The 24,504-nt window shown below is 40.6% G+C and overlaps 1 protein-coding gene across 2 annotated transcripts in view; it reads right to left on the bottom strand.

Moving 5' to 3' along the window:
• The window catches only part of tiprl (TIP41, TOR signaling pathway regulator-like (S. cerevisiae)), a 46,744-nt gene that overhangs the window by 14,262 nt on the left and 7,978 nt on the right, over window positions 1–24,504 (bottom strand). The window contains exons 1-3 of one of the 2 annotated variants that reach the window (XM_049591598.1): window positions 5,919–6,064; window positions 2,958–3,085; window positions 692–871 (exon numbers count right to left, since the gene is read on the bottom strand). In XM_049591598.1, the coding sequence (XP_049447555.1) occupies window positions 692–871; window positions 2,958–3,082 (305 nt within the window). In that variant the 5' untranslated portion in view covers window positions 3,083–3,085; window positions 5,919–6,064. Of the gene's footprint in view, window positions 1–691; window positions 872–2,957; window positions 3,086–5,918; window positions 6,065–24,504 lie in introns of those variants that run through there. The other variant, XM_049591597.1, reaches the window with a different exon arrangement.

Genomic DNA, 24,504 nt, shown 5'->3' on the forward strand with positions numbered 1-24,504 from the left:
TATCCCAAATACAAGATTTTATTTTAAAGTAACTAGTAACAGTAAGTATCAAATTAATGTTGAGTGAAAGAATAATATTTCCTCCTGAAATGTAGTGGAGTAGAAGTTTAAAGTAGTATGTAATGGAAAGACTCAAAGCATGAGTATGTCAATATTGTACTTAAGAGCAGTACTTGAGTACATGTACATAGTTACATTCTACCAGTGGTTATAACAAATTGTATTGTATATGGTGCATACATGTCTGCACAGTGTTATATTTCCACAGCTCCCTCTCAGTAAATATCATACAGAATGTACTGGACGACAAGAGAGTTGCAAAGCTTGAATGAGTTGATTGGGTTCTGGAAGTGTGTGTTACAGCAACTGTGCAGGGTTCGCATGACCTGTGGTGGTGGGGCCCAATGAGATATTTTTCATGACGGCCAAAATCCCTGGCAGTGCCCCTGGCCACAGATTACTGTATGTTCCCTTTGACCGCCAAATCAGCAGCAACATCTCAAATGCATGATTCAGTTGTCTGTGGACAGTATGCAATTCATTCTGCAGGAGGTGAACTCTGAGGTTTAAAAATTATTGCTAATAAAGCCATATACTGCAAAGATACTGCTCTGAAACACATGACAGTTTTGACAAATCAAAAAGAAAACAATCCTCCAGCTACGGTAACACACTGTGATGCTCATCTTGCCTGCTCTCCTGCCACTCCTGAGCACAGGCCACCTTGACAGCATCCTCCATGTTATTGACTCTCTTAAGGGCATCAAAGGCGTTGAATTCGATGCCGTAACCATCTGTGTGTTGGATGCGCAGGAGGTTGTCCCCAAACAGCATCTCTGGGAGAGAGGGCATGTTCATCTCCTCGGCTAACCTAGAAAGACAAAAAAATAAAATGCTACCTACTCATGACACTTCTCGATGTTAGTTTTTTAATGTGTGAGTGTACTCTGCCCTGGTCAGTGCGGCAGATTTTATCTTCTCTCAATAATGTATGTAAAATGACTGGTCTGGACATGTGCAGGGTGCTTTTTATGCATTATGGCTCATGGGCTGCTTTGGTTTGTACTGCCATATGTAATTATTTTACAAATATTTGGTGTCAGATCAGCAATTCTAAACCAATGGCTGTTGGAGCTCACCCCCCTACCTTCAGTTCAGCGGCCTCTCAAACATAATTTTGCGAGGTTTTTTGCAAGTGTTCCGTATGTCTATAAGCATGCTGTCAAGACTAGCCCAACCTGTTCTCCACCAGGGGAAACACTATACGGGAAACAGAATTCGACACAAGACCAGTACTGAGCTCTGTAGGTGTAAAGGGGTACAGGTTTGCTAAACTTGACCTATGCAGTACTTTGATAAAGTCACCATGGTTTGGCTGCACAACTGCATATCAGAAAATAATTTTATGCAAACTTAGACTAGGATAAAAAATAATGATCTGCTGTGCTGGATTGCATAACCTGAGTAAAAGCTGAACCAACTGGAGCTCCCAACAGATTTTAACAAGTAAAAGGTAGGAGACATATACATATCTGCTAACTAGGGATGGATGACATGGAGAAAATCAAATATGAAAATGTTTTTGACCAAATTGTCAGTTGACGAAACAAACAATGTCTGCCTTCAGGGCAAAAGCCACAGTAGCTCTCCCAATTGAAAAATAAGTGCCTGCATGGACAGCAATGTTTACAGTACACTTTTCTGTAAGTCTGAATGAAATGAATCAGTTCTCTGTTTTATCAATATTCCTGGATTTGATTGTGTTTGTATAAGCCATGTGGTCATGGTGACATAGACGCTGCTCTCGCTGCTCTAATTTAGCCTGCCGGCTATGATACCCCTCAGATGGTATGCAGACTCCACCTACTTGGCACACCGCAGGCATACGCATGGTACGCACCCACACACAAAAAGACTCACAAGCATGATACATCACACACACTCCTCCAACCATCCAGATCACCTTCTCCTGAGCAAGTGTGTGAGGAGGCGAGGTGTGATTCTCATCTGCAATGCTCCAGACAGCTACTGTATTTAGTCACATTTTGTGACCATTGAGCACCACTGCGGCTTGCAATTATTATTAATATATGAACTGGAGAGCTGTCAGCTTGTTTCCAGCTTACAGTAAATAAATTCTCAAGTTTAAAGGTGCAGCAGCAACAGTTAAAACCAAGGAAAATATAAAAGAAGAACAGTCATGATGACAGTGACAGTGTTCATGGAGCCAGACTTTGGTTTCCGCCAGTTATACTGGAGTCAATGGGACGGGCACTGAAAATCATACTTTAAACTACAGCAGCTGCATCTCAGCCTCTGCTGGACAGAGCTATGCTCTGTTTGGAGACCAAAAACAAGGAACACGAACGCACATGTTTACATAAAAAATGTCAGTCAACATCACGTAATGTGTGTTTTTTAATCTGGTGGAAGGATTTTTCAGTCAAAGTTGAAACAACAAAGATATGATGAGTTATAGTGTGATTTGCAGTGCTCTCCCCGTTCATTTCAATAGTACTGATACCAAAGTCTGGCTCCTTCAGTGCTGTCACTGTCATCATGACGATTCATTCTTTTACATTTTCCTTGCCTGAGGTGAGCTGGGTGCTTCAAAATAAAAGCACCAGTGGCTCTGTTCTGAACGAAGTGCTCTGATTTAACTTTACTGTAACAGTATTTTTACTTAACTTTATTACAACAATTCTTTATTTAGCCTTATTATGACAGTAGCTACTTTATCTAACTTTATTTTAACTGTAGTTCATTAAAAAAATTATTTTAGTAGTCTACACTACGTAAGAGATTTCAAAAAATTGTGATACATATTGTGTATCATAATATAACCTAAAATATTGCAATATTATTTTTAAGCCATATCACCCACCCTTATGATATCCGTATCATAAGGATATACTACCCAGCCCTATCTGCTACCTACTGTCAGAGGAGCATCTCACCGTTCAATGTCTTTGGATTTCATGATGTGGTTTCTGGCAGCAGTCACTTTCCATGGTCCAAAGGTGAAGTCCTGCTTACTGCTCTTGAAGCCATGCGACATCATCGTGGACAGAGAGGCCAACATCAACTAAAAAAAGAGATCACCAGCAGACATTTCAAAAGTGTTGTCTGTTAGTTGTCTGTCATCACTTTTGTAGGAAAACACTGAGCTGACTGAGTGTGAGGGGTTAAAGTCAGGGCTCTGCGCAGGCCAGTCAACTTTCTCCACACCAAAGTAGGAAAAGTGGGCTCGTGCACAGGGCACAGAGAGGGACCTTGCCTGCTGAGTTTGCACTAACTGCATGTCAGTGTTTCTCATTTACATCAGCATGTCACAGTTAACAGGGCCTGTTAAAATACAGAAATTCTGCCATTCTGGCAAGGTCTGGGGGTAGCGAAAAAGCAGGTCTAAAAATATTTCAAATACTATTGTTAATAGTATAATCCAGGACACTGCTGCTAGGTTGTTAACCAGGTCCAGCAGGTCAACCCACATCACTCCCATTTTAGCTTCTTTACACTGTCTTCCCATCAGATTCACGACTCACTTCAAGATACTTGTTCTTATGTATAGAGCCCCCCACGGTCAGACACCTGAATACATCAGTGATCTCCTCCATCCATATATTGTCAGTAGGCCCCTTAGATCTTCAAAAAAGGACCTACTGGTGATCAAGCCTTTGAAGTAGTGACTCCAACACTATAGAATTCTCTTCCATTAGGGTTACAGTATGCAGTCTCTTTAGAAATTTTCAAAAAACAACTTAAGACCCATCTCTTGAAAATGGCCTTTGTTCCACCCTAAATTGTCTAGTGCTTATTCCCTGGTATGTTTGTGTTTGGGGGCATCAGTAGCCTGTATTTGCTCTATGTTTTACTTTCTTTTTAGTGCCATGCTTCATTTGTTATATTGCCTTCATTTTTATTGACTCTATGTTTCATTGTTTGATTGCTTGATTGTATTTTGTGAAGCTTATAGTTAGGGCTGGCTCAGGCTTGTCCTGTACCAGCCCTTAGTTAGGCTGACTTAGGCCTAGTCTGCCGGAGGACCCCTCTATAATACACCGGGCCCCTTCTCTCCTTCTCTCTCTCTCTCTCTCTCTCTCGTATCCTATTACTGCATCTAGCTAACTCGGCCATTCTGGATGTCACTAACTCGGCTTCTTTTCCGGAGCCTTTGTGCTCCACTGTCTCTCAGATTAACTCATATCACAGCGGTGCCTGGACAGCATGACGTGTGTGGTTGTGCTGCTGCCGTGGTCCCGCCAGATGCCTCCTGCTGCTGCTGCCATCATTAGTCATTAGTCATACTTCTTCTGTTATTATACACATATGATTATTGTCACACATGTATACTGCCAGATATTAATACATACTTTCAACATATTGTACCGCAGTAACCAGAACTATAACTATAATATTATTACTTTCATTAATGTTGTTGTAAGCTACTGTCATTACCTGCATCTCTCTCTCTCTCTCTCTCTCTCTCTCTCTCTGTCTCATTGTGTCATATGGATTACTGTTAATTTATTATGCTGATCTGTTCTGTACGACATCTATTGCACGTCTGTCCATCCTGGAAGAGGGATCCCTCCTCAGTTGCTCTTCCTGAGGTTTCTACCGTTTTTTTTCCCCGTTAAAGGGGTTTTTTTGGGGAGTTTTTCCTTATTCGCTGTGAGGGTCTTAAGGACAGAGGGATGTCGTATGCTGTAAAGCCCTGTGAGGCAAATTGTGATTTGTGATATTGGGCTTTATAAATAAAACTGATTGATTGAATTGACTTTGTGAATTTCATTTCTGTGAAAGGCGCTATATCAAATACATTTTTATCATTATTATTATTATTATTATTACCATTTTATGTAGTTAATCCAATCGGTTCATAAAGTGTTTTCCAAATGCTCTCTTCAGCCTCCACAGAGGTATGGTGGAAAACAGGAAGAAAGTGACTTAGTGACTGTACTTAACTTATCACAGTAGGAGGGCGGCTGGGGTATGACTTTATTTTTTTTTTTTTAATCTATTTTTTAAATTCTCATTAATATTACTTTTAATATCATGACCCTCCCCAAAGCTACAAATATTTTCATTAAGCCTCTCTGAGTGTCTGGAAGAAAATGCAAGACCCTTCCTCCACCATCAATAACTATTTCACAATGTCTGGTGATGATAAATGATGTGATTTTAGAGATTTTTAAAGAAAACCTACCTTTCAAACCCACTTGTGGGTTCTGGGCTCTAAGGATATTTTAAATAAATACAAAATACTGTCATTTAAAGTTGAATGTCCCTCCCACAAGCCATACCAAAAGACATGATTCCCTCTCCAGTGTTAAAGAAATATTCAAAGTGCCTCCCCCATTTTGCACAGCCCCCTCCTTCCTCATTAATAAAAAACGGTCACTTAGCCTAATCATTTGATCATTGACAATGTTAACATTAGGTGGTTAGCTTCGTTAAACCCAGCAGACATTCATGTACCCTATTCAAACTTTCGAAAGAATAAGGCTAGTTGCTGACGTTAGCTCTTTTGTTTTGTTTTGTTTTGTTTTGCTTTGTTTTTTCTTCACCCATGACACCATTGTTCAAATAAACCTATAAGAATATTGGATTATTGGACACTTGCTTCGGTGTATTGGTACACATTTAAGCTAAAAAAAAAAAGAAAAGAAAAAAACAGATGCAAGTGGAAATATATTTTCTTGTAGTTTAGGTGCGCACGCTATGTATTAACGGTGACAGTTGTCTCAGGTATGATCACATCATCACATCGGTGGAATGAACTGCTCGCTGCCTCCTCTGCTGCTCTGGCCGCTGGTTGAACATTAAAGACAGACAGCCGTCCATGACTAGAATGACTCGAAGTGACTAAAGATATGTGTTGAAACGTGCACTGCCAGAAAGAAAAATCTGTTTACCTTGGTGTTGTTGTCAACTATTAGCTGTCATGGAGGCTACTGGAGTGCGCCAGTATAAATTGTCCGGTTATGTTTGCTGCGCTCACGCTTGGTTCCGCTATGTCTTGGCGTGTCCGTCAGATTTCTGGTGTTGTAGTAAAATGTGCTCCCCGTCGGATGGTGTTTCCTGTACTATTTTAATGCGAGCGCCCTCCTCGGTGGTTTGGATTAGGGCTAAGTGTTAGGTTCAGATTCAGGTAAGTGGAAACATATCGACGGGGAAACAGTCTTCGAGACAACACCACCCTCCGTCCGCCTAATGATTGCTGATTATTGATGGACATATACTTTTTAAATTATTTTACATTTTCACAATGCGCGGGAACGTTTCAGCAGTGAGGTCTGCCCTGGGTGTGTGCACGCGCATATTAATTGTTCGAAACGCAAATCTAAAACTTCCGTGGAAATTTTGCAGTTGAATAATGGAAGATATCTGAATCTGCAACAAGCTCAGCTGCTGGCTCGGTCAGAACTAAAGAATATTAAAGAAAAGCATATTAAGCATAGAATGCAGACTTAACCCATATGGGCTAGTTACCAGTGTGGTGTTTTATTCAACATGTTATTAATGATGCATTGTGTTTCAGGTCATGTAAATTTTTTTGAGTCCACCACTGATCCCGTCTGTCTCATGTGTGCCCTGACAGTGAGCAGGTGTCAGTGTCAGTAGTTGTGTAGTAGTAGTGTCTTCAGAGGGCGTTTACCTCCTTAGCTCACAGTCCTCTCACTGTCACTTAGTATCAGGATTAAGAAATTCAAAGAATACATTTGAGTACATTATGGTATATCCCTAAAATTATGGAGCTACATTAGGGTCAAGTGTTTTGTACTTGAAAAAATAAAATTTGAAACTGAAAATTCATGTTTTCATCTTGAATTTTGAAAAATACAACAATGTATTCAAAATAAAAAGTATATGAAACGTTTTTTCAGGTTAAATATAATTTTGATTCACTTCGGTAATTCTTTTGAATGAATAATTTATTTTCACTTTTCACTTCCATATATATTTTAACATTTGAGGTCTTATTTTTTACAGTTTCAAATCTTATTTTTTCACTTTCAAATCTTTATTTTTTCAGTTTCAAACCTGTTTTTTGAGTTTCAGACTTTTGACCCTGATGTGGCGTGGGGGGCGTGGCATCAGCTGACAGGGGTGTGTAATCATGAGTGACAGTGGCTTCAGGGAACGTAGGAACTAAAAAAATTCTGACTCCACACTTATATACAGCATATTCATGTGACTGGCAGTGTAAAAATTGATGCCAGTGACAAACTTCCATGTAGAAATCTGTTTTAGACAGTACTGAGCACCAATTGCGGTATAAGAGCGATAAATTATGCCAGGTTTTGCAGTTCAACAGCCACATTTTAAGTGCTGATATGTCCGATTTCCACATAGCACTGTGAACGCAGCATAATGTCCACTTCGCTTGCCATGATGCCGTCCAGTCGGTCAGGTCAATCTGCTGGAGCCCATACATCCAGCACACTGGTGAAAAATGTTAACTAAGTTTTGGGAAATCATAACAGATATTAAGGGGTCGTTTTTGTGACAACATACTTTTTTTGTGACGTCTTTTAAGTGGCGAATTTATCAGAGCTGGAAAGTGTGATTGTCCACAGCTCCATCATCACAGGCCTGTTGATGCTGAAACTGTAAAAAATAAGATCTGAATCTGAAAAGATAAAATATGCAACTGAAAAAAATAAGACCTCAAATGTTAAAATATATATGGAAGTGAAAAGTGAAAATAAATTATTCATTCAAAGAATTACCAAAGTGAATCAAAATTATATTTAACCTGAAAAAGCGTTTCATATACTTATTTTTATTTTGAATACATTGTTGTATTTTTCAAAATTCAAGATCAACACATGAATTTTCAGTTTCAAATTTTATTTTTTTAAGTAAAAAACATTTGACCCTAATGTAGTTCCATACTTTAGGGACCACGAGTAACCCTGCATTCTCAGAGCGCAGTGTTCTAGTGGGATAATATGGCACTATGAGCTCTCTAAGATATGAAGGAGCCTGACCATTTAAAGCTTTGTAAGTTAGGAGTAGGATTTTAAATACAAATCTGGATTTTACAGGGAGCCAGTGCAGAGAAGCTAAAACAGGAGAAATGTGATCTTTTTTCTTAGTTCCTGTCAGCACACGTGCCGCTACATTCTGAATTAGCTGGAGAGTTTTTAAGGACTTACTAGAGCTACCTGATAATAGAGAGTTACAGTAATCCAGCCTAGAGGTAGCAAAAGCGTGGACCAATTTTTCTGCATCTTTTTGGGACAGGATAGGCTTAATTTTCGCAATATTACGCAGATGAAAAAACGCAGTCTGTGAGGTTTGTTTTAAATGGGAGTTAAAAGACAAAGCTTGGTCAAATATTACTCCGAGGTTTCTTACCGTAGTGTTAGAGGCCAGAGCAATGCCATCTAGAGAAACTGTGTCATCAGATAAAGAGTTTCTGAGGTGTTTGGGGCCAAGAACAATAACTTCAGTTTTGTCTGAATTTAACATAAGGAAATTGGAGCTCATCCAGGTTTTTATGTCTTTAAGGCATCTTTGAAGTTTAAAGCTCATTTTAAAGCAACTCTTACCTTTCTTGCATTTCACACAGCACATCCAAAACAAAAAAAAGATGAAAAAAAAAATTGAACATCACAACTCCTGCCTCCCTCCAAAGTCCCATCCCCCTCCTCCTGCAAGTCCACCTCCCTCCAAAGGCCAACTACCCCCTCCTCCATTACGTCCTCATTACATATATGATAGACGTAGGTGTAGGCGTTGGCAAGGTAACGTTAGATACACGCAAGAGGAGAGCGACTGTAACGTTACAAGCAAGACAGTCAAACGAGTTTTAAAACTCAACCGGAGTCAGTGATCACTGATGAGTTTTGGAACAAGTTTACAGTGCTAACGTTAGATAGTAGCATTAATGTTACCAGTAAGTGGAAACGCACAAGGAAGATAACGTTTATGTTTCAGTGGATACGCTACAGTAGGCTAACATTAGCCATGAGCAACTGGATGCTGTGTTGTCATATAACGTTATGAACTGAACTGAACTTCATTTGTCATTTTTATGCGCAGCACAACAACGAAATGACATTTAGCATACCCCAAGCAAAAAGAAACAAAACATTTAAAAACAATTTGTGCAACATATAAGATAGAACATATAGTGCAATAGTAAGATGAAAAGGGTCGACATTTCACAGTCAGAAACTCCACATCCTGAGAGCAGAACTGGGAGATCCTCTTCACATCAGAGCAGCAAGAATTGTTTGTGTATATTGCCAGACCGCCACCACGGAGGGGGTGTTACGCGAGTGGTTACGTCAATTGGAGACCTCCATGTGAGGAAGACAGACAGGACAGGAGAAAACTCCGACCAATGATTGCAATGATTGGTCAAAGCTTTCTTAGAACCATATGAGAATGGTATAATTATGAGTTTTTATCTCTGGTGGAATTCACTTACATTTTAGTGTGCCATCAGCTTATGTATAGCATTTTAACCTAAAGAAAGAAAAGTGTAAAATTTCCAGAAAGGTAAGTGCTGCTTTAACTGATCCGTTTCTTCTGGCTTTATCGATAAATACAACTGTATATCAACCACATAGCACTGGACATTTTCAGAGTGATTTCTAATGATGTTAACTAAGGGAAGCATATGTAAAGTGAACAGAACTGGTCCGAGCACAGAACCTTGTGGAACTCCAAAATAAACTTTAGTACGTAGAGATGATTCATCGTGAATATTAACAAACTGAAAGTAATCAGATAAATAAGATTTAAACCAGCTTAGTGCAGAAACTTTTAGGCCAATTAAATGTTCCAGTCTCTGTAGCAGAATTTGATGGTCAATTGTGTCAGATGCTGCACTAAGATCTAATACAGCAAGTACAGAGACGAGTCCTTTGTCTGAAACAGTCAGAAGATCATTTCTAATTTAGGAGCTATATGTAAGAAATCTAAAGCAAATAGTCATAAAATCATCCTAATATGTCACAGAGACTAAGGAATAATGTTCAACATACTGATCTTACCGACAACAACAGTACGGCCAGAATATTTGCATTTAAAAAAAATATTTTACGGTCCACAAATCATGTTTATGTTTTGAATTTGTGTTTTGGCCTGTTGCGCCACCCACCGCCGTCTACCAGTCACGCAGTCAGTAAAGTCTTAGCATCAGTTACAGTTATGACTGAGCCACAGCAGCACGGCAAGCAGCGTTAGCAGTGTCCGGTACATAGCAATAGCAGCCGGCTCCTCCTCAGCTGTATCCCGGCAGCAGCGTTAGCAGTCCTGGTACATAGCATTAGCAGCCGGCTCCTCCTCAGCTGTATCCCGGCAGCAGCGTTAGCAGCAGAGAAGCCGGACTTGCTCGAATGGTCCGCTGGAAAACCGAAGATCAAGGACGCGGTGACACGGCCCTGCCACGGCAGCCATCCGTGGGCAAACACATCAGTCTCCAGCGTGCCGCTGTCCAGCAACCTCGAATCTGTAGGGGAGGGGGGGGCTTACACTACTCGCAGCAGTATTTTGAATTTGAGTGCAGTAAAAGTTTTGGCCACATTCTTACATACAGCGCCTTTAACTAGTGCTGTCTCAGTGCTATGATGCACTCTAAATCCTGACTGAAGTTACTCAAATAAATAATTATCACAGAGAAAGTCACAGCTGGTCAGCGACTACTTTCTCAAGGATCTTTGAAAGAAAGGGAAGATTAGATATTGGTCTATAGTTGGCTAACACCTCTGGATCCAGGGTGGGCTTTTTTAGGAGAGATTTAATTACAGCTACCTTAAATGATTGTGGTACATAGCCTGTTAATAAAGATATATTGATCATGTCTAATATATGTTAACTAAAGGTAAGACTTCCTTAAGTAGGCTAGTTGGGTCTAAGAGACACGATGATTTAGATTAGGCCTGAACGTTAGGCCTATATCTTTTAAGCATTGCCATCGCGACGCAAACGTGTTCAATATTTACATCGCGGGGCTTGCGATGTGGCTTGCCCTAATTAAATTAAGCATGCACGTTTAAATTGCTAAGTGATGCGCTTAAATCTCGCTTCCATTTTAATGACTGACCGACAAAATGTGTCTAATTTAGTGGAATAAAGAATAAATGGCCTATTCAAGTGCTGGAATTTGTTATTTACGTGACAACGCCTGAATGCAACACAGGCTCTGTTCCATTGACTGTGTGCACAGTGCCGTGCTGCGGGTTCGGGCCTGGCTTCGTTATAAATGTCTTGGACTCAGGAAAATGCGGCCCGAGCCGAGCTCCAATGTGCTCACCTGTGACTGAGTGTGTGTGTGTGTGTGTGTGTGTGTGTGTGTGTGTGTGTGTGCGCGCGCGTGCATGCGCATTGGGGCCTAACTCCGCCGTGCGCGATACACAGAGCAGAGGAGAATTGTAAAGGCGAGACCATGTAGAGACAGAAATGACATGCCGTTGTGAAAACAACATAAGTCATCACGTCATAAGGTGAAACGTTTCACCGTATAACACGATAAATAGTAGGCTATAATGTTATGTTATTATATGAAGCGTCCGTCACGCAAAATAATATAACTTTAGTTTACTAAGAGATAAGACGGATATGCTTTACTCACAAGTGTGTGGTTATGAAGCATTTGTAGCGCCAAATAATATAAGGGTAGTTTCTAAAGAGCTAAGATGAAAAAAAAAATCTGCAGCATGGTGCGCCGCTGCTAGTTGCATATAGGGGAAACATTGAAAGAGATGGTGGTTTCACTGAACATGATGTTTTCTAAACGTTGTTAAAAATTAACCTCCAGGTAACCTTTTGGGAATGTACCCTGGTTACCTGTTTGCCTTTTTTATAGCTCAATATCACATTTTTTTCTTAATTGTAAACATTTTTAATTGATAGTCAATAGTTTACACAGAATCAATCAGGTGGTATACAGGAGAGACTCCTTCATGCCCTTAAAAGTGATAGTTCTAACTTTTGAAGTGGGGCTGTATGAGATATTTAGCCTACAGTAACTGTGTTAATTGTGCTAGACTTTTTCGCCGCCGGTCATTTTGACCGACAGGGTCGTAAAAATCCGGTCATAATCTATTTTTACCGGTCATTTTAATTTTCGTTTTTTAAATGATAAAAGATATTCGAAGACATTAAGTTTTCGTTTTTAATAAATCCAACAAACAAGTTATAAAGTGTGCATTAATAAGGACATGAACGAAAAGAACAGACATCCACACACCCGTGCCGCAAGCGCTTCTGTCAAGCTGGATAGAGCGGATCGTACCAAACAGGAAGTCGGACACAGAAAAGATGAGAGAATCCGGCCAATTTTCAAAATAAAATAACAGCACGCACAGAGGAATGTGAGGAGAAAATACTGTGTTTATAATTTAAAATAACACAACAGTGCTGAACACATTTTTCAATAGGCCTACCCTAATCACTTCATTGCAATTTTAATTTTGTGTCACCAAGCCTACAGACATAACTACATAAATAAAATGGTCAGAACAATATGCCCTATTCATTCAGTGTTTATCCAACACACTCAATACATGGACATTCAATGACAAATTGTCATTAACTTATTACGTTATAAAAAACGATTGAAATATGGGCTTACCCATGTTTAAAATGACCTGGTGAAGTGAAAAAACGAGTACTAACGGGAACAGACGAGTGGAGTCTTTTTTTTTCGTTTTTTTTGTGCGACAGTTCCGGTCCAGCACTCCTTTTTTTTTTAAATCCTTTATTAATAGACTTAACATTGTGTTACATTAAATGCAATTATAACAACGTATTGCAGAACATTGGATGTGTATTCATAACAACGCATTGTTGATTAACATGTTGCTATTCTGTAACATCCTTCAAAAAGACATTAATAACATGTAAAATGACATAACCAAAAGGAACATAAAATGGACCAAAAGGAACAGAAAATAACTAATATGCTAAGAACATAAGAGGGAAAAGAAAACATGTACCAACAATAAGGTGTACGAGGGAAAAACTATACCATATGCTGAACAGCCTCATCAGTTTTGTTACATGTCACACATTTAGATCATTCAATACATAGGATTTTACCAATTATTTGAGAGGTCTTAAAAGCTTTCTTGTTTTTAGTTATTTTGGAGACAGAAGCAAAGAGATATTGTAATTCGACACAAAATAAATTTATGTTAGGTTTAGTCTGAGTGATTCTAGATTTATGAATGTGAAACTTGCCAGTAAGACAGATGGCTTTGAGAGCACAGTTAATAGACTGTACTACAGCTCAGAAACAAGACCATTTCTTCTGATATTGGTGTCATTGTATTAAACGCTGAGAAAATCAGTAGAGCAGTATCAGTCCAAAATTCTCGGGAAAAGGAACAAGTGTAGAATAGATGAGAAATCGATTCGCTTTCAGCTTTACAGAAAGAACAAAGTGGAGAGACATCTGCTTTAAATTTATGCAATAGTTCATTACAAGGATAATACCTATGTAAGACCTTCAGATGGACTTCTTTTATTTTGTTTGGTAAAAGGAACTTATGATGGTCTGTCCAAACTTTTTCTGCTGAGATATCAGGAAAAGTTATTTTCCATTAATAGAACAGATAAGTGTCTTTCTGATATGCAGATTGCTACATATACCACCTGAAATATCTTTTCCACCAATTAAAAGCTTGGGGATTTCTGAATTCAAAGAACCATATATTACTGCATTTTTGATAAGGAACAGCAACTTAGGAGATATACTTGTAATAACATTGTTATAATCTTTTCGAGAGCTATTAATGTCTTTTTTTCTGAACAAAGTCTTCATATGTGTAGGGGTTACCTCTGTTGCTAAGTACATCTAATACAAAGATTATGTTCCTATCAAACCAGTCTTTCTTGAATATGGATTTGTTTCTGGAAAGTATATGCTGATTGTTCCAAAGTATGCATGAATGTGGAGAGAAATTATGTTTGAAGGCAATCAACCAAGCTTCAAGAGCTTGTTTGTGAAAGTTAGCGAGCTTGAGGGGCAGTTTATCATATTTATAATTACAAGAGAGTGGAAAACTCAGACTGCCACACATATTAAACAACAAATTAGGAATGTAGAACCACTGACAGTTGTTCTTAGCCAAACTCTGCTTAATCCAATTAATCTTAAAAATCCTATTAATAGTATGGAAATCTATTGCATTCAATCCCCCATCAGAGTAGCTCCTGATGCATGTTTTTCTTTTAATATAATCTGTTTTGTTTTTCCATATGAACTTGAAGAGGAGAGAATCGATCGCTGCACATGTCTTCGGGTCAACATAAAGAGAGATGGCAGGGTATACTAGTCTTGAGATACCTTCAGCCTTTGACAATAGTACATGACCTTGAATAGTGAGGTCTCTTTGCAACCAGGAGTTAAAGATTTTTTTTGCTTTTTCTATTTTGGGTAAAAAATTGTTGGAAATTCTATCAGGGGATGATTTAGTTATTGAGATCCCAAGATATTTAACTGATTTTTTAACCTCTATACCACTTATTGATGTCTTATCTGTATCATGTACTGCTAAAATTTCGCATTTACTCTGATTAATTGTAAGACCTGAGGCTTTAGAGAAATTCTTTAACGCCTCTAATATGACTGGGACTTGAATATCATTTTTTAAAAAGAGACAAGTGTCATCAGCTACCTGACTAATAATTAAATTATTCTCATCTATTTTTATGCCTTCAATATCAGTGCAGTGTACAGTGTATAAATTGAGAAGTTCAGCAGCGATTAAGAAAAGAAATGGGGATATTGGGCACCCCTGTCTAATGCCTCGTTTAATATCAAAACGTGGTGAAGTCCCATGAGGTAAAGAGACACTACTGTTAATGTTGTTATATAGAGTGTGAACTATTGTTCTGAAATTTCTCCCAAAGCCAAAATGGAGTAAAGCTTCATTTATGAATGGGTGTTCCACGGTATCGAAAGCTTTGTAAAAATCTAAGAAAAGTATAATTGCTTCATTGCTAATAAAATCAGAATAATCTAGTATGTCTAGGATTAAACGGATGTTATTGCTAATGTGTCTGTCCTTCATGAACCCAGATTGAGAAGGAGAGATAATTTCGTCCAAACAGGGTTTTAGTCTTTTGGCATAGAGTGAAGCGAACAGTTTATAATCCGAGTTTAACAAAGAGATTGGGCGCCAGTTATCTAAATATAAAGTGTCTTTGTTAGTCTTAGGGATAAGCGCAATGAGGCCTTGTTTCATTGATTCACTTAGCTCTCCACTCTCTATACACTCCCGAAAAACAGCCAGAATCATAACTTTAATATCCTCCCAGAAGGTCCTATAAAATTCAAAAGTCAGCCCATCAGGACCAGGGCTTTTGTTGGATGGGGTTTTTTTGATAACCGCATCAAGTTCCTCGACGGTTAAAGGACTTTCACATAATTCAAAGCTTTCCTGAGATATTTTAGGAATAAATGTATAAACCTTATCAAAGAAAGCGCTACAAACCTGAGGGTCAAAGGCAGAAGTATATAGTTTTTGATTGAGACGAGTGGAGTCAGCACAGGAGAAATGCGCTGCCTGTGGTGTGGACCATAGACATACAGTACGGGCCAAAAGTTTGGACACACCTTCTCATTCAATGCGTTTTCTTTATTTTCATGACTATTTACATTGTAGATTCTCACTGAAGGCATCAAAACTATGAATGAACACATGTGGAGTTATGTACTTAACAAAAAAAGGTGAAAGAACTGAAAACATGTTTTATATTCTAGTTTCTTCAAAATAGCCACCCTTTGCTCTGATTACTGCTTTGCACACTCTTGGCATTCTCTCCATGAGCTTCAAGAGGTAGTCACCTGAAATGGTTTCCACTTCACAGGTGTGCCTTATCAGGGTTAATTAGTGGAATTTCTTGCTTTATCAATGGGGTTGGGACCATCAGTTGTGTTGTGCAGAAGTCAGGTTAATACACAGCCGACAGCCCTATTGGACAACTGTTAAAATTCATATTATGGCAAGAACCAATCAGCTAACTAAAGAAAAACGAGTGGCCATCATTACTTTAAGAAATGAAGGTCAGTCAGTCCGGAAAATTGCAAAAACTTGAAATGTGGCCCCAAGTGGAGTCGCAAAAACCATCAAGCGCTACAACGAAACTGGCACACGTGAGGACCGACCCAGGAAAGGAAGACCAAGAGTCACCTCTGCTTCTGAGGATAAGTTCATCCGAGTCACCAGCCTCAGAAATCGCAAGTTAACAGCAGCTCAGATCAGAGACCAGATGAATGCCACACAGAGTTCTAGCAGCAGACCCATCTCTAGAACAACTGTTAAGAGGAGACTGCGCGAATCAGGCCTTCACGGTCAAATAGCTGCTAGGAAACCACTGCTAAGGAGAGGCAACAAGCAGAAGAGATTTGTTTGAGCCAAGAAACACAAGGAATGGACATTAGACCAGTGGAAATCTGTGCTTTGGTCTGATGAGTCCAAATTTGAGATCTTTGGTTCCAACCGCCGTGTCTTTGTGAGACGCAGAAAAGGTGAACGGATGGATTCCACATGCCTGGTTCCCACTGTGAAGCATGGAGGAGGAGGTGTGATGGTGTGGGGGTGTTTTGCTGGTGACACTGTTGGGGATTTATTCAAAATTGAAGGCACACTGAACCAGCATGGCTACCACAGCATCCTGCAGCGACATGCCATCCCATCCGGTTTGCGTTTAGCTGGACGATCATTTATTTTTCAACAGGACAATGACCCCAAACACACCTCCAGGCTGTGTAAGGGCTATTTGACCAAGAAGGAGAGTGATGGAGTGCTGCGGCAGATGACCTGGCCTCCACAGTCACCGGACCTGAACCCAATGGAGATGGTTTGGGGTGAGCTGGACCGCAGAGTGAAGGCAAAGGGGCCAACAAGTGCTAAACACCTCTGGGAACTCCTTCAAGACTGTTGGAAAACCATTTCAGGTGACTACCTCTTGAAGCTCGTCGAGAGAATGCCAAGAGTGTGCAAAGCAGTAATCAGAGCAAAGGGTGGCTATTTTGAAGAAACTAGAATATAAAACATGTTTTCAGTTATTTCACCTTTTTTTGTTAAGTACATAACTCCACGTGTGTTCATTCATAGTTTTGATGCCTTCAGTGAGAATCTACAATGTAAATAGTCATGAAAATAAAGAAAACGCATTGAATGAGAAGGTGTGTCCAAACTTTTGGCCTGTACTGTAGATATAGATATAGATATAGATAGATAGATAGAGATACCAGTAGATAGATATAGATATAGATATAGATATAGATATACACACACATATACACACACATATATATATAGGCTATACTGTATATACTGTATAGGCTATACTGTATAAACACAATATACACACAATATACACAATACAAAACATAGTATAGTATATTAATAAATGTATTAATATATTTTAATAAAGAAAAAGCTTGATTGTTGATTGAGTTTATTTCTCACACACACTCTCTTTTATACCCACAGCCATCAGACTTAATAATTCTTTGTTAAATAGATGATCTTACAGACTTCTTTGAAATTTTCTTTTCAGGGATTAATAAAGTTCTTCTTATTCTTATTACACTGACTGCTGTGATCCCTCAAAAGTAGTAAAAAAAAACATTTTCAATATTTACATAAACACTGAAATTAATTTTGGTATTGGTATTATAACTATGAAAATGGGACTGTGGTCAAGATAATTTGAAAAAAGATACAGAAGGATGAGCAGCAGGGGATATTTGTAGCACAGCTGGTGGAAAAGTGAATATGTGCACAAAGGAGTGCTATACATAATATGCTATACTATGTTTTGTATTGTGTATATTGTCTTTATACAGTATCCCACTCTGGGGTTGAGGTGAATAAAAGAACTGTGTTGTGACCTAAATAACATGCTGTTGCTATCTGCAGAAAGTATTACAGCATGAAATCCCATATTTTTAATGTACGAAAGCATCCTGTATCATAACTACATGTGTGCCGTTTGTACCAAACCAAACCTTGTGAAAATCAGTTAAAAATTCAGTGAGTTATTCTATTTTACTTGTGAATACAGCTCCTTCCTCAATAGAAGTGAATGCACTGTGGAGGCGAAGCGAGACCCATCCAAGATGGCGGCCGGCGAGGACGTCGGCTCCAATAAGCAGCGGCAGTCAATGCGGCGTCTAGCCTATGTATATAGGCCTATGTCTGGTGTGGACAGTCAACAACGCTAATGAAGCAGATGAATGACTTTTTCTCTGCAGTGTGAAAACGGCAGCCACCTAAACCACTGACTGTGCACTCCGCCGCCAAGTGGGCAGGGGTGTTAATTGCAACCGGTCAAAATGACCGACGGCCTTCAGATTTTCTGGTCATTGTTGTAAAAAAACGGTCAATGACTGAGAATATTCGGTTAACGCGACCCCTGAGAGAAATAGTCTACTAAACAGGCCAAAAAGGGCACATTTGGGTGGAAACTGGAGGCCAAGAAAGAGCACTAACTGCAAAAGATACTGCTGTCCTGGGTCGGACTTGGTCAGGATCTTTCTGAATCAGGAGATGCCAGCGCTTCACACTTTACTGGTTGTTTGGTGAGACGTCTTTATTTGTAGATGGTGTACAGTTGTGCTCTTCAGCAAGAATCTCCCTTACTTATTTGAAAGTGGTTTTACATTATCCTCTTGAGAGAAATGTTCTTTGCAAACGCTGAGGTGTCTCAGTCTTGTGCATGGAGTGTTGATGTCTATATTCAGTGTAACAAGTCACAGCTGTTTCATTTCTTTGTTTGAACAACCTGGAGAAATACAATACAGTGCCAAAGGGCTGTCTGACTGCCAGGTACAGCAGTGAAAATATTTTTAATACAGCGTCCACTTAGACTGAATCTGATTTTTCTTAGGTAGGCCTTTTTTTAAATGTATAAAATGTTTTTTACTGAACACCTCTTCTGGGAGGTTAGTCCCTTCTGCTTCTCCAAACAGAGAGCTCGTTGACCGTCATTCACTGTATGTAGACTGACTGTAGATGAGTACCTCACACAGCTCCACTTAAAAAAAATCCAAACTATTCCTTTTTAACATTCAGGGGATTTTCACATGTCTCAGATGTCTGCATGCTGTGAGGAGCAGAGATCTTTATTTATGCAGACCCTGGCTGGGATCCTCATTTGTTGTCTTGCAGGAGTGAAATCATTTGCAGAAAGGTTGCCCTCCAGTGGCAATAAGAGCAAACACAACTACTGAGCTTTCAGGCTATAGGATTTCTTTGGTCAGTTAAAGAAATGCAGATGTTTTTAGAAAATCAATGAAAAACAGTAATGTAATTTGTATAAAACAGAAACAGTATGAAGTCTTACTTTATTGTGTGAAATTGAAGCAGTGAATTAGCACTAGATATGGCAGTTTTTAATACATTAAAACTTAAAAAGCATGTTAAAAGAGTGGCCAGTATTATCAAGTCAAATATAACCTTGTTAAATGTGACCATAAGAACAGAGGGAGCCAGCCTCTTTATGCATTATCTTCTCCCACATTACAAGCTGGTCACAAGTATGACAACTCTGAAACTACATGAGTACCTTTAAAGCTAATACCTATCACCATCACCATATAGTAGCTATAAAAGTACAATTGACAGTTGACTTAATTTTGATAGTTTTAAACATTGCTTACCTCATCTTTAAGGTCCATGGGCTTGCACCCCCCCCCCCCAAACCGAGGCAGTTTGTAATGCAGAAAGATGTTAGTGGCAGGGCAACATGGTCAACTACCAAAGATTAGTTGAGTAAGTGTAGTTTAGCTTAGCTTAGTATAGCGTAGTTAAATTAGTTTTGAAAGCAATTAGTTTGAAAGCAACTCTTACCTTTCTTGCATTTCACACAGCACTTAGAAAAAATTTGAACATCCACAAGTCCCGCCTCCCTCCAAAGTCCCATCCCCCTACTCCTGCAACTCCCCCTCCCTCCAAAGACCTACTCCCCCCTCCTCCATTATGTCCTCATTACGTCTATGATAGACGTAGGTGTTGGCAAGGTAACGTTAGATATACTGAAGAGGAGAGCGAGTGTAATGTTACAACCAAGACAGTCAAACGCAACCCCGGAGTTTTAAAACTCAACTGGAGTCAGTGATGACTGATGAGTTTTAGAACAAGGTTACAGTGCTAACGTTAGATAGTAGCATTAACGTTACTAGTAAGTGGAAACACACACAGAAGATAGCGTTAATGTTTCAGAGGCTATGCTACAGTAGGCTAACATTAGCCATTAGCAACTGGATGCTGTGTTGTCATATAACGTTATGAACTGAACTGAACTTCTTTGTTTGTCATTTTTATGCACAGCACAACAACGAAATGACATTTCGCACACCCCAAGCAAAAAGAAACAAAACATTTAAAAACAATTTGTGCAACATATAAGATAGAACATATAGTGCAATAGTAAGATGAAAAGGGTTGACATTTCACAGTCAGAAACTCCACATCCTTAGAGCAGAACTGGGAGATCCTCTTCACATCAGAGCACCATGAATTGTTTGTGTATATTGCCAGACCGCCACCACAGAGCTTAACAGATGACGCAGCCTCTCTGTCTGCTCTATGTAATGTTAGCCCCATTAGCTCAACAGTCTGATATATTACCATTCATCCATATCTCAGTAAACACAAGGACGCAACAGTCCCTCACTCCTCGGTGAGGAGCCAGAAGGATGCTGGGAACAGCTGGTTTGATGGGGTTCGCACTCAGCCTAGAGCTAACACCTCCGCGCTTCCACGTCCTGTCACAGCGTTGCCAGCTATTCCCTGTCTGGATAGCTCCAGGCGAAACCACAGTCGTCTCAGAGCTAGCTTGACGTAGCAGGCCAAGCTCGCTACACATCCTGAGCTCTTTCAGTTGTAGCGTTTGATCTCTGCAGCGGTTTCTAATGTCTGTTAGAAACTCGCGACTGTATTGCATTGAAGAATTTACTTCACCGGTGTACGCAGAGGCTGCCATAAGCATTGGTCGCGCCACCATGTTGATTCAAACTTAGAGGCAAACTAAAAATACCTGTCCAGCAGAAACTCTGCGACCATCTCGTCCCTTTTTAGCTCAGAATGAAGCGGGAACTGCCCATTGGTCCGACAGCCCATTGGTCCAACAGCCCAATATTCCGACCATATTAAACCCATTGTTCCGAAGTCCATTCCGAAATCATCATTATAGCGGCTAAGCCTAAAACTTAAAGCCACTGAGGGGCTGCATAGACGGGCTAGACATAATTGACGCGCTAGCCGTGCACCGCTTCGTTGTGTCTTGTGAAATAAAAAACATCCGACGTCTTCTTCTATTTTTTATGGATTATATATTGCTCACCGTTCTGGTCTTCAATGTTTTACATGCAAGAGTCCCAACAACTAGTGTCCATCAAAATCCATAAATTCAGTAATCACAAATACACCAAACAAAACTTCACTCGACATGGCGTGCCGGCGTTGCGGTCAAAAAACTATTTGTGCTCCCACCGTCTAGCAACACCTGTCACCTGATGAAAGGTTCCTACCTAAGTAGGCATGTGACTCAAAACACAAAGTGACACCTAGTGGACAACTTAGTGTCCTACACACACACATTAACCCCTTGAAATGGCCCTTACACACCGGCCCCTAATTGTAATGACTTACAGGCATAACAATTCCAATATTTACAAAGTAAGGAGCCATAACCAAAATGATACGATGATGAACATGATTTAGCACATTCTTAGTCACATATTCCAAATACACAGAATACTTCGAATGACCTGCTAACCTTCATTCGCATGTAACAGGCAAAGTTTAGTCACAGGCCTTTCAATGACACTAGACTTCGTCTGCAGACGCACCGAGCGCACAAATCCCTTTTTATCATGGAAAGCCTCCAAGACTCTTCCGAGTGGCCAGGAGCCTCTTGGGGCAGTGGGATCCATTATGACGACAGTATCTCCAGATTTCAGATTTCTCCTCTTTTGGTTCCATTTTTGCCTTTCCTGCAGCAAAGGTAGATATTCTCGTATCCAACGTTTCCAGAAGAGATCAGAGATGTACTGAACTTGCTTCCATCTTCGCTTTACATACAGGTCATGTGGTTGAAACAATCCAGGTGGCAATGATGGTTTTCCTTTCATGAGGAGGATATGGTTGGGAGTGAGCGGCTCAAGATCATTTGGATCATCTGACAGCTTAGTGATAGGCCGATCATTTAAAATGGCCTCAGCTTCACACATGACAGTATGAAGCCCGTCATCATCCAAAATCTGCTGTTGAAGAACCGAACTGAGAATCCTTCTCACCATGCGGATTACACGCTCCCAAACGCCACCATGATGTGAGCCTGCTGGAGGATTGAAACACCACTTAACTCCCCTTTGCTGCAGCACTCCTTGAATCCGTGTATGATTCAGAGCTGCCAAAGCCTCCCTGAGCTCCCTCTCTGCTCCAATGAAGTTGGTTGCATTGTCGGATTGAATGTGAGCCACTTGACCTCTCCTGGAGATGAAACGACGCAGAGCGTTGATGCATACGTCTGTGTCCAGAGAATTAGCCACTTCCAAATGGACTGCTCTGCTTGCCAGACAGGTGAATATTACTCCATAACGCTTGACTGTGCCTCGTCCTTTCCTCACCTCAATCGGTCCAAAGTAGTCGATTCCCACATTAGTGAACGGTGGATGATCAGGAAGAATCCTCTCCTTTGGCAAATCTGCCATCTTTTGCTCCACCATTCTGCCATTGTATCTCTTACAAAAGCTACATTCAGCTATCATTCTCCTCACGGCTGCGTTGGCACTTGTCACCCAGTACTTCCTCCTCAGCGTGGACAGCGTGTGGTTGCGACCACTATGGCCAAGCTGTTGGTGAATGTGCTTGAGAATGAGAGTGGCTACATGTTGATCCTTTGAGAGGATGAGCGGATGTTTAATTTCCTCTGGCAAGGAGCCTTTTGTCAACCGTCCACCAACTCTCAAGAGCCCATTATCCAAATACGGATCCAACCTGTAGATGGTACTTTGCCTGCTCACTGTAGTTTTCCCTGATGACAATACAGAAATCTCCTCTTCAAACTTTTGATGCTGACAGTATCGAATGATGGCAAGCTCAGCCTCCAAAAGATCCTCTGTTGACAAACCTTGTCCTCTTGGACACTGCTTCTCCTGCCGCATGACATTGTCTAGCCTTGGTGTGCTGACATCAGAGGCCTCTGTCTCACGCCTCCAGTGACTCATCTCCAAAAGAGTCTTTCTCAGCTTCAGGAACCACGCAACTGCTACCTTCAGCTTCCTCCAATCTGAAAAGTAGGCCAATATCCGACTAGTGGCATCAGGTGAGCTGTCCACATCAATAGCATTCACCATGGCTTCCTTCTTGACCTCCAGGTCATCTGCTCCTATCGCAGTCTCCACCACACTCGCTGGCCATTCCTCTTCAGCTCTACACAAAAACATTGGACCATGAATCCACCTGCTGTCCTGAATAAAGTCGCCAACCCTCACTCCTCTGGATGCATCATCCGCTGGGTTTTCCTTGGAGCTGACATACCGCCATTGGGATGTTTTGGTGGCTTCTCGGATGGTTGTGACCCTGTTTGCCACAAAAGTATGGAAACGTTTGTCCTCGTTCTTTATGTACTTCAGCACTGAAGTGCTATCAGTCCAAAAGACTGAGTCATGCAGCTGGAACCTCAGCTCTGTTCTCAGCATCAGGTCGACACGAACAGCCAGGACAGCAGCCGTCAGCTCCAAGCAAGGAATGGTAATCATCTTTAAAGGTGTAACCCTGGCTTTTCCCATCAGGAATGCAACATGAACGCCACCTCTGTCATTCTGCATCCTGAGGTAAGTGACTGCTCCATATCCTGCTTCACTAGCGTCCGAAAAGTGATCAAGTTGAGCGTGTATGGGGTATCCAAAGCCCCTGGGTTTAACACACCTTTCAACCTTGAACTCAGACAACACATCCAGGTCCTTCATCCATCTTGTCCACTGATGCAAGATGTCCTGAGGTACAGTCTCATCCCATCCAAAGTTACTTCTGCAAAGCTCCTGAAGCATAACTTTGGCAGGCAAAACAACTGGTGCCAGAAACCCGAGAGGATCATACACAGAACTCGACACTGACAACATCCCACGTCTGGTGCAAGACTTCTGAGGGACCTCCATCTTAAACTTGAAGGAATCAGTCTCAACACACCACTGCAAACCAAGAGCTCGTTCAACAGGAAGGTTGTCTCTGTCAAGATTCAGTTCTTTCAGATCCTTGGCTCTATGTTCCTCAGGGAGAGTTTGCAGCATGGTGCGACTGTTACCAATCCACTTGGTCAGCGTGAATCCTCCCTTCTGACAGAGTGCAGTGAGATTTTTGACCATGAGGGCAGCTTCTTCCTCCGAGCCCATGCTCTTCAGACAATCGTCAACATAAAAGTTCTCTTTAACAGTTTGAACCACTTCAGCTGGAAAGTTGGACTGATTGTCGTCTGCTGTTTTCCTGAGAGCGAAGCTTGCACAACTCGGCGAGGAGA

This window comes from Epinephelus fuscoguttatus, linkage group LG12 (assembly GCF_011397635.1).
Source record: "Epinephelus fuscoguttatus linkage group LG12, E.fuscoguttatus.final_Chr_v1".
NCBI lineage: Eukaryota > Metazoa > Chordata > Actinopteri > Perciformes > Serranidae > Epinephelus > Epinephelus fuscoguttatus.